We start from the raw sequence: 15868 nt of genomic DNA on the forward strand, positions 1-15868 counted from the left end.
TAGCAACAAAGATGAGACAAACTACAGGAGCGAGGGGAGCCGCCTGGCCAGGTGGTGCAATGACAACAATCTCTCTCTGAACGTGGAGAAGACGAAAGAGATTGTGGTTGACTTGTTGACAGGCTTTCAGTAATACAAAGTTGCAGCCGTTAATGTGTCTGGATTCACTTTAAAACAGACTTTCACATTTTATGATTTAACAAATTAAATCTATGTGATATACTATAGAAATCTATATATATATATATATATATATATATATATATATATATATATATATATATATATATATATATATATATATATCTCTACTGTATTTTTTTGGACTATAAGTCGCACCTGAGTAAGTCGCATCAGTCCAAAAATACGTCACGGCGAGGAAAAAAACATACATAAGTCGCACTGGACTATAAGTCGCATTTATTTAGAACCAAGAACCAAGAGAAAACATTACCGTCTACAGCCACGAGAGGGCGCTCTATGCTGCTCAGTGGTAGACTACAGGAGCACTGAGCAGCATAGAGCGCCCTCTCGCGGCTGTAGATGGTAATGTTTTCTCTTGGTTAATTTCTCTTGTTTCATGTCAAATTAATTTTGATAAATAAGTCGGACCTGACTTTAAGTCGCAGGACCAGCCAAACTATGAAAAAAAGAGCGACTTATAGTCCGGAAAATATGGTGTGTACTTATATATGTGCATTGAACTTATATCCTACTAAATATCTTCAGTATCAGTAATACTTACAGTAATGATGTTTGGTTTATAGGAGCCTGTTCATAGGAATGACCTGAAAAGTGTGAGAAGAATCAGATACGCTTCCCTAAACAAAGTTGAGACTTGTTTTCACTGCAAATTTACAGTTTCACCTGAGGCTGTGGAAACTAAATCAACCAGACAAGACAGCGTTCATTCACTCCAACCTACACACACTCAGAAAAACAGAGCAATTCTTCCTTCCTTCACTCAAAGAACACTAGAACTCAATCAATACGGTCTCCACCTGCATTAATGCTTCAACATCAGCAGAAGAATCAAAGAAACAGCTACAGAAAGGAAATCAATCATCATGACTTCAGGCGTTCAAACGGATCAGCTACAGAGATGTAGGTTATTTTTATCTGACTGAAGTCAAATATTAACTTGCCCTGTAGAAAGTCTCCTGGCAATCTCTAACTTAAGAACGCTAGATACCGCCCCTTTGTTGAGAGCAAAAAAGGTATATGTCTCAATATTTTTCAGGGTATTGACAATATATCAAATGGAACTGGAAATGCAAATACAATTTTATTTGGATGAGTTTTTGATAATGGATACATAAATTCAGCAAATCATACAGCTCCACCTAAAATCTGCTTTCAAAGATGGAAAGTTTAGCAAGAGTGCCATAAATGTGAGAATCCCCACACATTCCTCTTTGAAATTCCATGAGTCTGAAGTATAAGTGAGTGAATGTGTAGCTGGCAAACACATCACGTGATTAGCTTTGACAGCATTCAGATAAGACCATGGGAACTTACCAACAGGTCAAGAGCGGAGGATAAACTGTGCAAACAGGAAGGCATTGAGAGACTCAGAAGAAGAGTAACTAATATCTGTAAATCTGAAATGAAGAATGAGATTGCACATGATGCACTGTAAATGTTTTACATCTTGGCTGCGTGTCAAACATGACGTGAGGTTTCCTCAAAAAGCCCTCTAATGCAAAAATCATGGACATCGAAGCGCTTGTATTGAGTGATTTATAACAGATCTAAGCAAATGTATTTTGACAGATGTTGAAAAACAGATGAGTTCTGTTGTGAATAAAGAATAAACGTCCTATAAACAACACTAGACTTTTGCGAGTTCGGCTTTATGGAACTTTCACATTTGGTAGTAAATCTACAAAGCAATGACAAAATGAAAAAAGTTTCACCAACACAAAGAATTCCGACTCTTGTCAATTATGTTCAGAAAATTGAAATACAATATTGAATAATAAGCATTTAAAAAAAAAAATTGCTAGAAAACAGATTCACTTCCCAACTTCAAATCTGTGCTTGCAGACTGCAGAAAAAAAAATGTTTTATTTTTCCAGTATTAGATGAACATGATGGTGGGAACTTACTACAGTATATCAGTCAATTTGCTTCAAGAATTATGTTGTGGCTGAGAGAGATCCCCAAATTGGCCAGAGCTCAATTCAGATCATCACCAATCAACGTGCCAAACGTCATAAGTTTCCTCCAAACGGCTCTACAGGATGCCATAGACATCAACAGCAGAGGTAACTGAATAATACAAGACTGCCTACAAAACAATAGAGGTTAGACATCATGTTTGGCCAGTGATGGAACAGTAAACTACAGTGGTGGAAATGGGAAGGACATCATCAGCACAGTGGTAACAAGGTAAAAGGTCTCAGTCTTTGAGCCATCATAGCAGTGCTCTACATTTCACAGCCTGGTACAGTTTATTCTGCACATTCCCACACAGCGAGCTCACCGCACGTCCAAAAACGACAGCTCAACCAAAGCACACACAGCTCTGTGGTTCAATATAAGACTCTGAGACCTTGTTTGAGATCTAAGTGGTTCAAAGGAGTAATTCTAAGAGTAATAGACCCTTGACTTCACTTTTGGAAAGTTTTGTCCACAATGTAGCTGTGAGCCAAGAACTGCCCAAGTAAACCAGATAAAGCTGTCTAAGTGACATCTGAAATGACCAACAAGTGGTTGAGCCGAAATGAACACCATAATAACGAGGGGTGTAGTGATGCATCCGTACAAGAAGACTTGTTTGACTGTTTGAAAGATAAAAAGATGTATAAGTTATAACAACTTTTAAAATGGTTTAAAATATGTTTTAGTTTAATTGTTCTGTATAAATGTATTTTTTAACAATCAGACTACTTTATTATGTTGTGCATGTCCTAGATTTGCACATTTTAGAGAGCACAGACCACTAAAAGTCTTTTTGACTGTTGCCATTGCTTTCATATCATTGCACAAGACAAAGATGAATTTTTATAAGAAGAGTGATGACTATTGTTATGTTATTTAATAAACTAAAAAGTTTTTAGCGTGTGTGGGGTTGACAGTTGGAATACACATCTTTCTTCTTTTGCTTTTAATAAAATAAAAAAAAAACTACTGCACTAGACTAACTGAGACTTGTCATGGCACTTGTATACTGTTGTTGTTCTCTTGTTGACCTGACTGCTTCTATTGTTCTCATTTGAAAGTCGCTTCGGATAAAAGCGTCTGCTAAATGATTAAATGTTAAATGCTAAAATACAAAATCATAATTTCTAACCAGACATAACAACAACAAAAAAATTATAATAATATAGTTCTGTTTATGCATGTCAAATTTACTTGCTTTAACCTTACCAATAACTCATAATCAGAAAGATATCGTGATCATTAGCATCATTTAGATAAACATAAACTGTGCTCAGAAATACACCACATTAAAGCATTCCAACCTCCCACAAAGCACTAGAATTAGTTTATTATTTCCAGACTGACAGACACTGAAGCAGACACACAACACAGTTTTTTGTTTTGGACGTAACACAACCCTCCCCCTGGCCACTTGCACAATGTTATTAAATGAGCATTTCCCTGCAGGCCACCAGAGTCACCCCAGCAGCATTAAAAAAGTCCCATCATGATCTACAGCCCTGACAACCAGTCGCTGATGCGGATGGAGCCAGTGAGGGCAATTAACAAATCTCTCTTTGATTCCAGTCGGCACCGCAGCACCACTAGCCCAGCATGACAGAGAAAGCGTCATTTTCCGACATTAGTTTCAAGCTTCACAGTGCATTTGTGCCTTGCAGCTTTACTTAACACTGTATTTACTTTACTTAAAGGCAATCAGAGATAGAAGGATGACTTTTGAACCTAAATCCCTACAGGTGTGTCATAATGTGAGTCACACAAACTCATTCAGGTATTTCCAAATCACTCAGGCAGCTATTTCAGTGAAGCAGATGTGAAACATAATGGACTTCTTGTGATCAAGGCACTCAGGACTAGAGGACTTCTCATGCATGTGTTTACATACGATACCAGCACCTGTTATTTGCCAGCTGACTATAAACCAAAAGACAGTGTTCTCACACTTTTTGACTTCCCATTACTTATTTGTGATTAGCAGATGAGAATCACTTTACAGAGATTGCATTGAAAAAAGAGACGAGTCGAGCATAGACTCTGTACAGTCAATCCATGGTAAGCTTTTCTAGGAGTGTCCTCGGTCAACAGCACACAACCCACGTGACTCAGCTCCATACAGGAGAACAGGCCAATAAATCTCCATCTAAATGCTGATGATGAGGGATTTCTATCTCTCTGTGATCCTAGTTTAAACCGCCAGGAGTGGAGGGACATTTATAAAAAAATAATACAAAATAAAGTGAGAATATTTCTATTACTAATCATGCAAATAAAAATCACACAATGTAACAAAATAAATTTTGCTTTAGACAACAGACCTAAAAAAAGGTGTCATATAATTAATATGAAAAAAAATAAAGGATTTTCTTTTATCCAAAATGTGACCTGAACATGATTGACCTGTAACCCCAAAAAGTAAATAAAATGTACTTACAAAATATTAATAATACATTATCTAAAAACAAGGAATCTGATTATGTAATCCAGATTACATGTAATTAGTTACTACTCAGCTAATCAGAAATTACTGATTTGCAAATAAATGTATTTAATTTATTTTTATCTGCAAAAGTAATTCCAAGCATGTCTTAAATCCAAGTGTGTCATTTTAGATAAAAGTTTCTCAAAGGAATGGAAACCAATGAATTCATTCTAGAGTCAGATTCAGTCTGAGAGCGGTGTATATAATCTAAACCCACATCAACTATGTGGGAAAAGCACATTATGAACTCCTAGAGATATTCGACATGATAAATGTGATAATGCTTCCCACTGCGATCCATATATCCCACAGATTCATGTAGCAACAGCCAGAATTCCCACTTCTGGAGGAGATGATCCCAACAGTAATCCAACTACATGTGCCAATGAGTTTCAGCCTACATTTAAACATCCACACATTATCCACACACCGCCGGTATCCCGGGACAGAGAAGCGGACAAGCTTCGGCGCATTCCCGTTTAATCTGAGAGAGCTGGATACAAACTATCAAACTCCAGCGGAGCTCGCGAGCCTTTCAAGCGGACGCGGAGACTCTTTGAACACTTCGTTAACATCCACCGGCGGGTACTGAAGATGTAAATGCTACTTTACCTTGTTTATGTCATGAATTATCCGTCAGGGAAAAGTTTTGAGGACGCCGCTTCTCTCTCACAGACAGTCCGGGTCGGGAGCGCGCATGGCTCCTCAGTCCGTCCCTCCGCGCGCGTGCACTGAGATCATCACGATTCACGACACGACAAAGTATGTTTACTATCTCAAGGTAAGTGAGGTCTCTTGCTTTAGTGATGCTAGCACAGATTCTGAACAGGAAAACACTGTCACACTTACTATAGGCTATCATTGCTGCTCAGTAATTGATTACTAATCTAGATTACGTAATCAGATTCCAAAATTTAAGTAAATTAGACTTCAGAATTCCAGATTCTAATCAGGCTACAGTTACGTTTACTCATGTTATTTACACAATACCGATACGTTATTCATACATTTTCATCTTTTTGTGGAAGACACAACATTTTAACACTAGATTTACACACAATTTGTTTGTTTTTTAAATAAAACAAGTGTTTCAACATTGCATTAACAACTGATGAACACATCCATTTTTATTTGAAGTTAACCATGCATTACTATAGCTTTGGAAGGCTTTTATCTTTCAAACGCATTAAAATCCACAATTTCCCAACCTTATATATATATATATATATATATATATATATATATATATTAATAATAATAAACTGTCAAATTTGCATGTTCACGTGGTTTGTTATGGCCACATGACATACAGGTAAACGAATAAAATATTATTTATTTATTTATTTTGGTTGCTTTTTAAATTATGTTAATCTTACATGATTTAATTAATTATTAGCTTTTTGTTAAATCACAAACCCCCTTCGTTAAACCATGGAACCCCATTTTGGGAACCTTTATAATGTAATGTAATGTTTAATGCACTTGATGTTGTTAATAACAATGAATGGAACAGATTTTCTTAATCTTTGAATTTTTATATCAATATGATACAACTGTGATAAATGAGATAGGACCAAAGTAAAACAAAAAAGTAGTTTGATTATATAACCTAAAATGTGTAATGGATTACAATTTTAGTAATGTTCTGTAATTTGGAATCAGTCATTTGTAAGTTATCTAACCAAGCTCTGCTAACTATTTTTTTCACTTTTCACCGCCGTTAATGAGTATAACATTTTCTGTACACAAACTCTGATTACAACAAACAGATACTTACATTTTCCACAATTACGGAACAGAAAAATAAAATAATAATTCTGCGGGCATTATAATAATACTGTCATGTTATATGTGGTAAGTTGTCACAGTGAGAACTTGCCATTAAACAGACTATCATAAGCTTTTTAGCACATATTAAACAGAAAAGCAATATGAAGCACCAACATTTATGCATTTGTTTGTCTGACCCCAGTGATTTATGTTTTAAAATAATAACAGTAATTCAAAGTTAACCTCTCATTTTTTATTTATTTTTCTAATTATTTTCACAGGGCTAATCAAAACACAGTAGGTTGATATTATTGAAGTCTTAATCATCACAAAGTAATGATGCACTTTTCAGAAACATTCAGAAACAAAATACTGTTAACAGCCAGAAAAAGAAAATCTATATGTTTAAAGAATAAAATGATAAATATATAAATATATATATATATAAATATATATATCAGTTGTCTATAAATACCTTTAGGGATATAGTAAAACATTTTGGTTTATATAATGCTACTAAAGTAGTTTTCTGGCTCAATGCAGAAGAGAAAAAACTGAGAAAACCGCTTTAAAGATATGTATTGTAATTGAAAACTACAAACATAAATAGTTGAAGTGCAATAAAATAAATACTGTTTGGAACTCCACTAGTCTGAAGGAAAAATAGGTGTTATGCCTCGAGTATGGTTTTTGAGGTTTAAAACACCTTTACTGAACATAATGAATAAATTCAGGTGCAGGTTGTAACCTAAAGCACCAAAAGAGGTGGTGCAATTAAGGAGATTTGTACCATGGCTAAGAGTGCAAAGTTGAGAATTTATTTTGTTTAAAGAAAAAACAAAGAACGACATTAAACCTTGTGTTTTGGAAAATGTTTAATCAGCCTGAAATGAACCCTAGACAGAGATTTAGCACAGGAAAGGTGTTTGTGTAGAGATTCCTATGACAAATCTCACTGCTGTTGCAGAGGTTCAGGCTGGCAGTGGATGTGATCAAGTCTGCAATGCAGTTTGACCTTTGCTGTTCCAGTGCTCCGTGTGAATGCAGGCGCTTTAGCAGGATCCTGAGAGGATTCACTCATGTGCTGAGCCTGATCTCCACAGCAGATGTTTGTTATAACGAGAGGTTGTAATTACAATTTAAAGTGAACTGGATATGCTCTTAGCCCGAGTGTGTGTTAATATTAATGTTTTTTTTTTAAAGAATTAACTCAATGCTGACACCATCTGGTACATAGAGCTATTGCAAACATTGCTAAAATACAAAACCTGAATTATTCTGCAAGTGACATCATTCTAATATGCTGATTTGCTGCTCAAGAAACAATTGAAAACAGTTGAGTTAAATAATTTTCAGGATTCTTTGATGAATGCATAGTTTCACAGAACAGCATTTAGCTAAAATAAAATGTATTTGTAACATTATAATAGTTGGTACTGTCATTGTTGATCAGATTAATGCATCCTTGCTGAATAAAAGTATTAATTACATTTGGAAAATTCTAACTGCAATGTTACAACAGCTGTTCATTTCAGATAAATGCTGTTTGTTTTAACTTTCTGTTGTGCAAAAAAAAGTACTTTAATAAACTTTATTAAATAAAACTAAATATATACAAATATATACAAATTAATTACTGATGCCTATAGGGGTCATTTTAACTCTTGAACATTATTTTTTGTTTCAGGAAATAACTTTTATGCTGAGAAAAATTAAGTGCTGCAATAGTAATTTCTTATTAAATGCGCTCCATTAATATTTATTTACTGCATTGAAAAGCCTTTTTTTTTTTTACTGCAGTGAATGTCGTAAGATGTTGTCTTGGAGTAGTGTTTGTACAGCGGCTCTGACTCTGGACATTAACCTATTGTCGAGCAGACATCGAGTCAGACTCATTCAGGTAGTGATAATCCCACACACACACACACACACACCTGTTGCGTGCCTCCAGTGGCTCTGGTCCAGGTCTGGTGGCCGTGTCTCTAGATGTAAATTCTCTGCTGTGTTGTTCTGCTCAACAGCTGCTGACTGAGATGATTTGTGATGTGGTTGAGTTCCCACATGAAGGCTTCTCCTAACAAATGCTGCTTTTGTAATGCGTAACGGTAAAGAGGCACACATCTAAGACTTCTGAAAGATGTTAAACACATGGTTAGATCACATTTAAGGGCCTGTGAAATCGAAATGAGAGTTTGTGGCTTTTAGTCCAAGTCTTTTAGCTCTGAGATCTTTGTCGGCGATCAGGGAACGTTCTCGAAACGTTCTGGCAAGGTTCTCTGATAGAACGTTTGTTATCTGTTACTTGTTATCTGGGGGGTATTCCAGAAAGCAGGTTATGTGACATACCTGGGTATGTTTAAGAGTAAGTAAGCAGATAACCTCAAATTTCGGATCCAAAAACAGAGGTAACTTTCAGGGTATGTTAGTAATCTTAGCAACACATACTCTGAATTTAACCTGCTCCGGAGCAGATTATGTTCCAGGGTTAGTTCGCTTCAGCGAGCCTTCAGTGGGCGTGACAGATACCGCACAACATTATATAATATTACAATATGTAATATAGCCTATATATATATATGATATGTTAATGAGGAAGCGCTAATATAAGTAATAAGGTAATATATTATTCTAATAAGATTATTTCTTTTATTGGCATATATAAGAGTTATCTATAAATTATGTATTAAGAGGCATGTATAAATTATAAAACACTATGACAAGGTAATGTTTAACTATTTATTACATGTTATATCTCACACATGGAGTGGTATTTTCTATGTCTAAATTCTAAATCAAAATACATCTGATATGACTTAATGTATAATTAGCATAAAACAAACAATATAATTCACATTCTCAAGGATTAAAGATTAAATAGAAAAAAAAATGTAAATGATTGCACAGCCATCAATAAGGTGGCGATATGCTCTAAGCACTAATTAACAAAAGAAGAAGAAACAGCATGGCGCGCTTTTTCTTAGAGTCTGTTTCTATAGTGACTCGTCGATTCGTCGCTCTGTTGAGAATGTCTTGAGTCTTAACCAGGAACATACTCCGAGTTGAATGAACTTACTCCCGGGCGCGTTTTTGGAACCACATACCTCGAGTCAGCAAGGTTTGGGGTTAATCAACCAAGAGTTCAGGTTTATTTCACGGTAAGTTAACCCTACTTTCTGGAATACACCCCTGGTCTTTAATGATGTTCTCAAAACATTACCACAAAAACATTATTTATACATTGACTTTTTTTTCCTGCCTAATATTTTTTAAATGTTACAACTGGTTTCAGAACGTTCAGAGAACATTAAAAACTAATGTTTCCATAATGACTACAAAATTCTAAAATGGAATGTTCCCTTAATGTTCGCATAAACAGACGTTTTTAAAACATTTAAATGGACATTTATATGGACAAGTCCGACTCTCTAACCTTCAGGCCTTTAAGTGCTTAAGTGTCATAAAAATAGTTCAATGCATTCAAACATAGGCAACATTTATATTTCTCAACAAACTAATTTTAATCGAATTAATCTGAATCTTTCAGATCAAAAGCTTTTTATCATTATGAGCAACTTAAATTCAGTCAAGCATGTCCAAACTTGAATGCTATGGTTTATGATTCCTCCCTTCTTGTCTTTATCCTGCTTGTATGCGAGACTCAAACACACTCTCATAATTTGCATTTTGGCTTGTAAACGGTGCAGATTTCTTTCCTCATTCAAACCGGACCACTTTTTCCACTGGAGGAAGCTATATTAGACTCATATTTTAGCTGAAATCAATGGTTTAATGCTGGATTTGTTTCATCTTTTGTCTTCTCCAGATGTTAACTGATGGACTGGAGTGCTGTGGTGTTTTTATCAGCTGTTTGGACTCTTATTCTGACGGCACCCATTAAGTGTAGGGCATCCATTGTGGAGACACTGATGCTACATTTCTCCAAATCTCATCTACATCTTAGATGGCCCGAATGAGAGCACATTTTCAAGATTCTTTTATTTTTGGGTGAACTATTCCTTTAACATCCTTATGTAAGTTTACCGTTAATTCCTCATTGAAAGAATCTATAACACTTAATGAATATCCAGTTCATTTTCTTGTCACTGTGTAAATAAGAGAATCAATTTTAAGTGTTTGAGCTCTGGGAAAATAGAAAGAAATTGCTTTATAAACTACACACACTTTCATTTCCTACATGAACACAAGCATGCTCATTTTAAGTCACAGAATTTAAAAAGTTCAATAGTCATTGTAGCACTTGTTTTAATTGGGTTTTCATTAAATTGCATGCCATTTCTCTGTTACTGTACTTGTGCATGCTTTGTTTAGGCAGTGTTTCACACGAAAGGAAAAACCCAAATTTGTCTTCGTTCAAGCAAAGTCTGCTGACTGGATTCTACCGCCACCTAACATTCACGAAATGAAACAACCAACATTTCATTCGCTGGAAAACGGAATTTTACTAGTATGAAAGGCTCATTTCGCGAGTAGGAAAAATAGGTTTCATTAATTATCAAAAAGAAACTTCATGCATATTCAAGCTACAAATCGCAAAGCATATTAACATGTACTGATGTCAGACAAGCAGCAGTCTGAATCGGTCCAACAGCACAGCTTTCGTTCACACAGAGTTAATCAATGTTCCACTGCACAAGAACACATTCCACGCAGGAAGAAAAACCTTCAAAAGCTGCAAAGCTACAACAACCAACCTAAACAAATCACATTACAATAACCTTGTAACAAGTCTACTAGCAAATCACCTCCATGATTCACCTACAAAAATCACATCCTGGTTGTCTCATGTTGTCAGAAGCTCAGCAGCAAAAGCTATTTTGGCTCAAAACCTGCGTGGCTGTTGAATGCAGATGGAGATGCGTGGGACGTGAGGTTTCTCCACGCTCGGTCGGACTCGACTGTGCCGCACAGAAACTGGAGTCTCGGGGAAATCATGACCCAGCTGCAAGAGAGAAACAGCAATCTCAAATACAACACGTCATTTCCAAGAGGAAGGAGTCTTTGGACTCAAATTATTCAATTTAATGGGAAAACCCAAGTTTTAAAATACAGAAAATGAATAGATAAATAAACGAGCAATTAAAAAAAAAAAAAAAGACTAAAAGTAAAATAAATACTTGTTAAAAAAAAAAAAAAAAAAAAAAAGTTACATTAAGTTAATCTGAAATTAAACTACTATGATTAAGTTAAATATATCAAAACGAAAAAATTTATACAGTTAAAATGGTAAAAAAAAAAAAAAAAAATTGGTAAACTACATTCACAACAAAGAGACAAAAACAAAAAGGTACTTGAATGCTTCTAACACTTTGCAGCCGCCACTTTTAGATATCCAACTAAACTAGTAAATATCCACCGTTTAGACACTAACATGCACATCCTAGTGGGACTAAACTCAACTGAAGTAATGGTCCATGTCCTAGATTCCACTCTCACTCCAGTTAAAACTTGCAGAGGAGAGAAGAACACTTAACACAGGAGCACTTGAAGTTTTTCAAAACACAGAAGCTGCACTTATGTCTGGTTATGACAGCTACTACCATAAAATCATTTTGAATGTTAAACACTAACTGACTTCTAAACCACAGACCAAACAGCAATGCTCAATGGGATTGCATTCTCTTTCAAGAAGGACAACAAACCTTCTCAAGTGGACCAGAAAGGAGAAGACTCAGGTGCTGCGTTCTGGAAGGGGTCGGCAGGGACCTGGACAATAAAGATTAGTATGAAACACTGCATTCATCGCATGCTGAATGAAACCGCATGATTCACTGCCCTCATGCAAAGTGCTGAAGAACATGTTTCAGACGGACCACTTATTAGATATCTGCAGTCAAACCCACTAATAAACAAACAAACACAGTATCTTTGCATTTACTCACTTGATGTATTGTTGCGGACTAGAATGCAACATTAAAAAATAAAAATAAGAGCCACCGATGATAACATCACTGTCAGCAAAAAACAGCATGGTTCATTTATTTCATGCAAACCACAGATGCATTTTCAGCAACACATTTCTGCTTCATCACTAGATTTCCACTGTGAGACTAAAACCACTACTAATAAATATACAAATAAATAATAATGCATGGAGGAAAAAAAATCATTAAATTAGCATTTTATCACTTTTGATATTTTGGTGTGAACTACAATGTAAAAAAAAAAACTATACAAACATCACTGTCAGCATGCTGCATGATTCATTGATTACATGCAAAGCAATGAAGCATTTTTAGCGACAGGTTTCTGTCTCATCACTAGATTTCTGCTGCAAGACTAAAAAAATAAATAATAAATCAACTTTGCATTTAATCACTTCTAATATTTTGGTGCCGACACCAAAAGCAACATTAAAAAAATATAAAGTCCTGACAATACAAATGTCACTTCAAGCATGCAACTGCATGGTTTACTGATTTCATGCAAAGAAATGAAGCATTTTTAGCAACACTTTTCTGCTTTGTTACTTTTAAGATATATGCAGTAAAACTAAAATCACTTAAAGAAATCAAAACTACACTTTGCATGTAAATCACTTTTGTGATAATGTTGCAGACCAGAATGCAACTTAAAGAAAAAAAGCACTGGCGATATGAATGTCACTGTCAGCAGTTCAAGTAAACCACTGCATTCCTTCTCAAGGCAGCAGAATTTCTAAGAAAATCCTTCATTAAATATTGACGAACTGCAAGAGAAACTGAACGAGATAGGAAAGAGACTTTTAAAACCATCTGAAATTAATGAAAACCCCTCTTTAGGTTATAAGATATGTTGTGAATAAACCAGCTGGCTAAAAAAACACTGTACCTGGATTTATCCACTTTCTTGCCCTCTTTCTCCACATTGGTGTTATCCTCAGCACTCTTCTTCACCACTCTTTTTCCTCCAGCTTTCACTAAAGAAAAAGCACAACTTCACATATCAGTTCTGTATAAATCATTTGGAAAAGGTTACACAAATGTGAAAGTGTTAGTTTGTTCATTCTTGATCAGCTTCACAGGTTAAATCACAGTACATGCCAGATACAGACTCTACAAAATAAACCACTTTCTAAAATATTTTAAAATAGCCTACTAAAAATGTACTTTAAAAAAAGTAATGTAAAAATATTGTACAATTTTAATTTTTTCCATTAAAAAAAAAAAAAAATACATTCATAAAAACGAAGCAGTTTTAAATAACTTCATAAAATGTACTTGTGATAATTGAAAAAGTTTTGTTCACTTTAATGTGATCAGCGGTCATACAAACTTCACTGAAAATAAAAGCAGATAATGATTTGCGGTTTCACACTTCATTCTAGACAACATACACTTTTTCTACAACTTTGCACTGATTATACTCCGCTCATTAACCAGTTCATTTCTATAGGAATTTAGGAGTAAGGGTCAGTTTTTCTTATACGAGTCCAATCTCACAAATCCAGTCCCTGTAGATGTCCACTACATCATCTCAGTCCACTGGTCTGTTGTTCTGAATATTTGGCAGGCCTGTCTAGGCCTGAGGGCGAGGAGTGTACAAATATGTGCTCAAAACGGTCCGTCGGCTCACATCAGTCTAATAAAGTCAGTATGCTCCAGCGCAGCATAATAAAGGGAGTGTTCAGTTTCTCAGCATTTAAACAGCCCAGAACATTGTGTGAAGTGGTCAGGTGACTACACTGCACGCTTCTTCAGAACAGAAGTTGTTTGTGCAACGCTTTGAGGGCGTGATGCAACATTTACACTAGCACAGGTGATCTCCTTTTACTTTTTAAAACAATGCCATACTTGTATGAGACTATTTACCATTGAGATAGATGGCCCCAAAGTTAATATCTTGTCATTTATACACCCTTGAGTTGTTACAAACCTGTATGAGCTTCTTTGTTTAAATACTAAAGATGATATATTTGAAGAACCATCATATGGTTAAAAAATAAAAAATGGCTGCCAACTGCTTGGTTGACCACATTCTTCAAAATCTCCTTTTTTTGGAACAACTTGAGGTTGAGTAAATGAAAGTTTTTATTTTTGGGTGAACCATCCCTCTATATTCAACAGAAGTGTTGATGCACAAGATCCAGAACAGTCACCAGTGGATACAAAAAAAAAATAAATAAAAAAAAAAAATAAACTACACATGGCTTAAAAAAAAAAAAAAAAAAGAAAAAAAGGGCAACATCTCATTTTATGCTCATTATATTTGTTTACAAACGCATCACACAAAGTTAATCATTTAAAGTGCAATATAAAAATGAATTCAAATTTAAACTAATTGCATACATCATTGATAGTAAAAAAACCAGACATTAAACAGTATTTTTTTTTATCATGATTGCAAACAACTACAAGCAAGCGTACTTGCACAATCTCTTCTCAGGTAAACTCAGATAAACAGCTAGAATAGTTTGAAACACACAAAGGAAGGTTGCACTAATCGTATGAAGCAGAAATTGAAAGTAAAGTCTTCTGAACTCACATCCTGTGACACCTAGTAAGAAAACAAGGGCTGGATGCTTGGTTTGCTCTCACTGCAAACACACTAGCATGCACACGCACAGAAACGAGGTAAATAGTATGCAACGCAATATGCAACACCTAAAATACATCACAATAACTAAAGCTGAAGGGCTACAATTAAATCTCAAACGATTTAAACAACACAAACAAAACAATAATTTTTTTTTTTTTAAGTCTTTCAAAGTGTCGAATATAACTGAAGTCCAGACCTGCAGGAGGATGACCAGCTTTCAGCGTGTCTCTTGCTCCAGTTTTAGAAAGTTGCACCATTGTAACGTTTTCTCACACAAGCAAGCAGCAACACAAACACTGCAACTCCCTCAATCAATCCGCCCACGCGGTGCCGAGGCGCGCGATTTTATAGTCGCCTAACCTCACTGACGTCACGGAACAGCGGGAACGCGCACTGCTGTCTGAACGGAACCACAATAGCATGACAATCAATGCGACTTCCTGAAAGGATCTTGAAATCTGATCAGTGTATGCACGTTCTCACATGTGGACGTGTTGTGTATCTTTTTATTATCTCGATTTGTGGTCAAATAGGCATCAAAGTCATCATCCTTAATACATTTACTATTATACTATTATGATTTTGAAAGAGAAAAAAGAGGCTTTGTTGAATTCCTTTCATTTGATTTTTTCCCCACTTTAAGGCAAGACATCAGTGTTAACTTATATTGGCTACCACCCTATTTTCTCAGTTAAATAGTAAGACAGTTATTTAGCATTACATGTTTTCTGAAATATTACGTTTGCATAGGCCTATATGAATAATGCATTTTCTAATTAAAAATGCACAAATGTACATAAAATCCCAGAACAGACATCTAAAGATTGCTTAAAGCCAGGTTCAGAATTCTTGATTGATTTTGCTGACATATTAAATATTATCATATTATATTTTATGATATATCATGTTATATGTTAT

The 15868-nt window shown here is 35.3% G+C and overlaps 2 protein-coding genes across 3 annotated transcripts in view; both read right to left on the reverse strand.

The window, feature by feature from the left end:
* LOC132153213 (protein TANC1-like) overlaps positions 1 to 5366 on the reverse strand; it is a 155735-nt gene extending 150369 nt beyond the window's left edge. For both annotated transcript variants that reach the window (XM_059562561.1, XM_059562560.1), the window contains exon 1: positions 5258 to 5366. The gene's annotated coding sequence lies outside the window, so the exon portion shown is untranslated. The remainder of the gene's footprint in view (positions 1 to 5257) is intronic.
* Positions 5367 to 10894: 5528 nt separating this feature from the next.
* On the reverse strand, positions 10895 to 15286 carry LOC132152535 (death-associated protein-like 1 homolog). The gene is made up of 5 exons (XM_059561295.1): positions 15147 to 15286; positions 13244 to 13331; positions 12076 to 12139; positions 11043 to 11375; positions 10895 to 10956 (listed from the first exon to the last, which is right to left on the reverse strand). The coding sequence occupies exons 1-4, from the start codon at positions 15205 to 15207 to the stop codon at positions 11256 to 11258; spliced, it is 333 nt and encodes a 110-aa protein (XP_059417278.1). The 5' UTR covers positions 15208 to 15286; the 3' UTR covers positions 10895 to 10956; positions 11043 to 11255.
* Positions 15287 to 15868: the final 582 nt, after the last annotated feature.

Source organism: Carassius carassius, chromosome 11, assembly GCF_963082965.1.
Source record: "Carassius carassius chromosome 11, fCarCar2.1, whole genome shotgun sequence".
NCBI classification, from domain to species: Eukaryota; Metazoa; Chordata; class Actinopteri; order Cypriniformes; family Cyprinidae; genus Carassius; species Carassius carassius.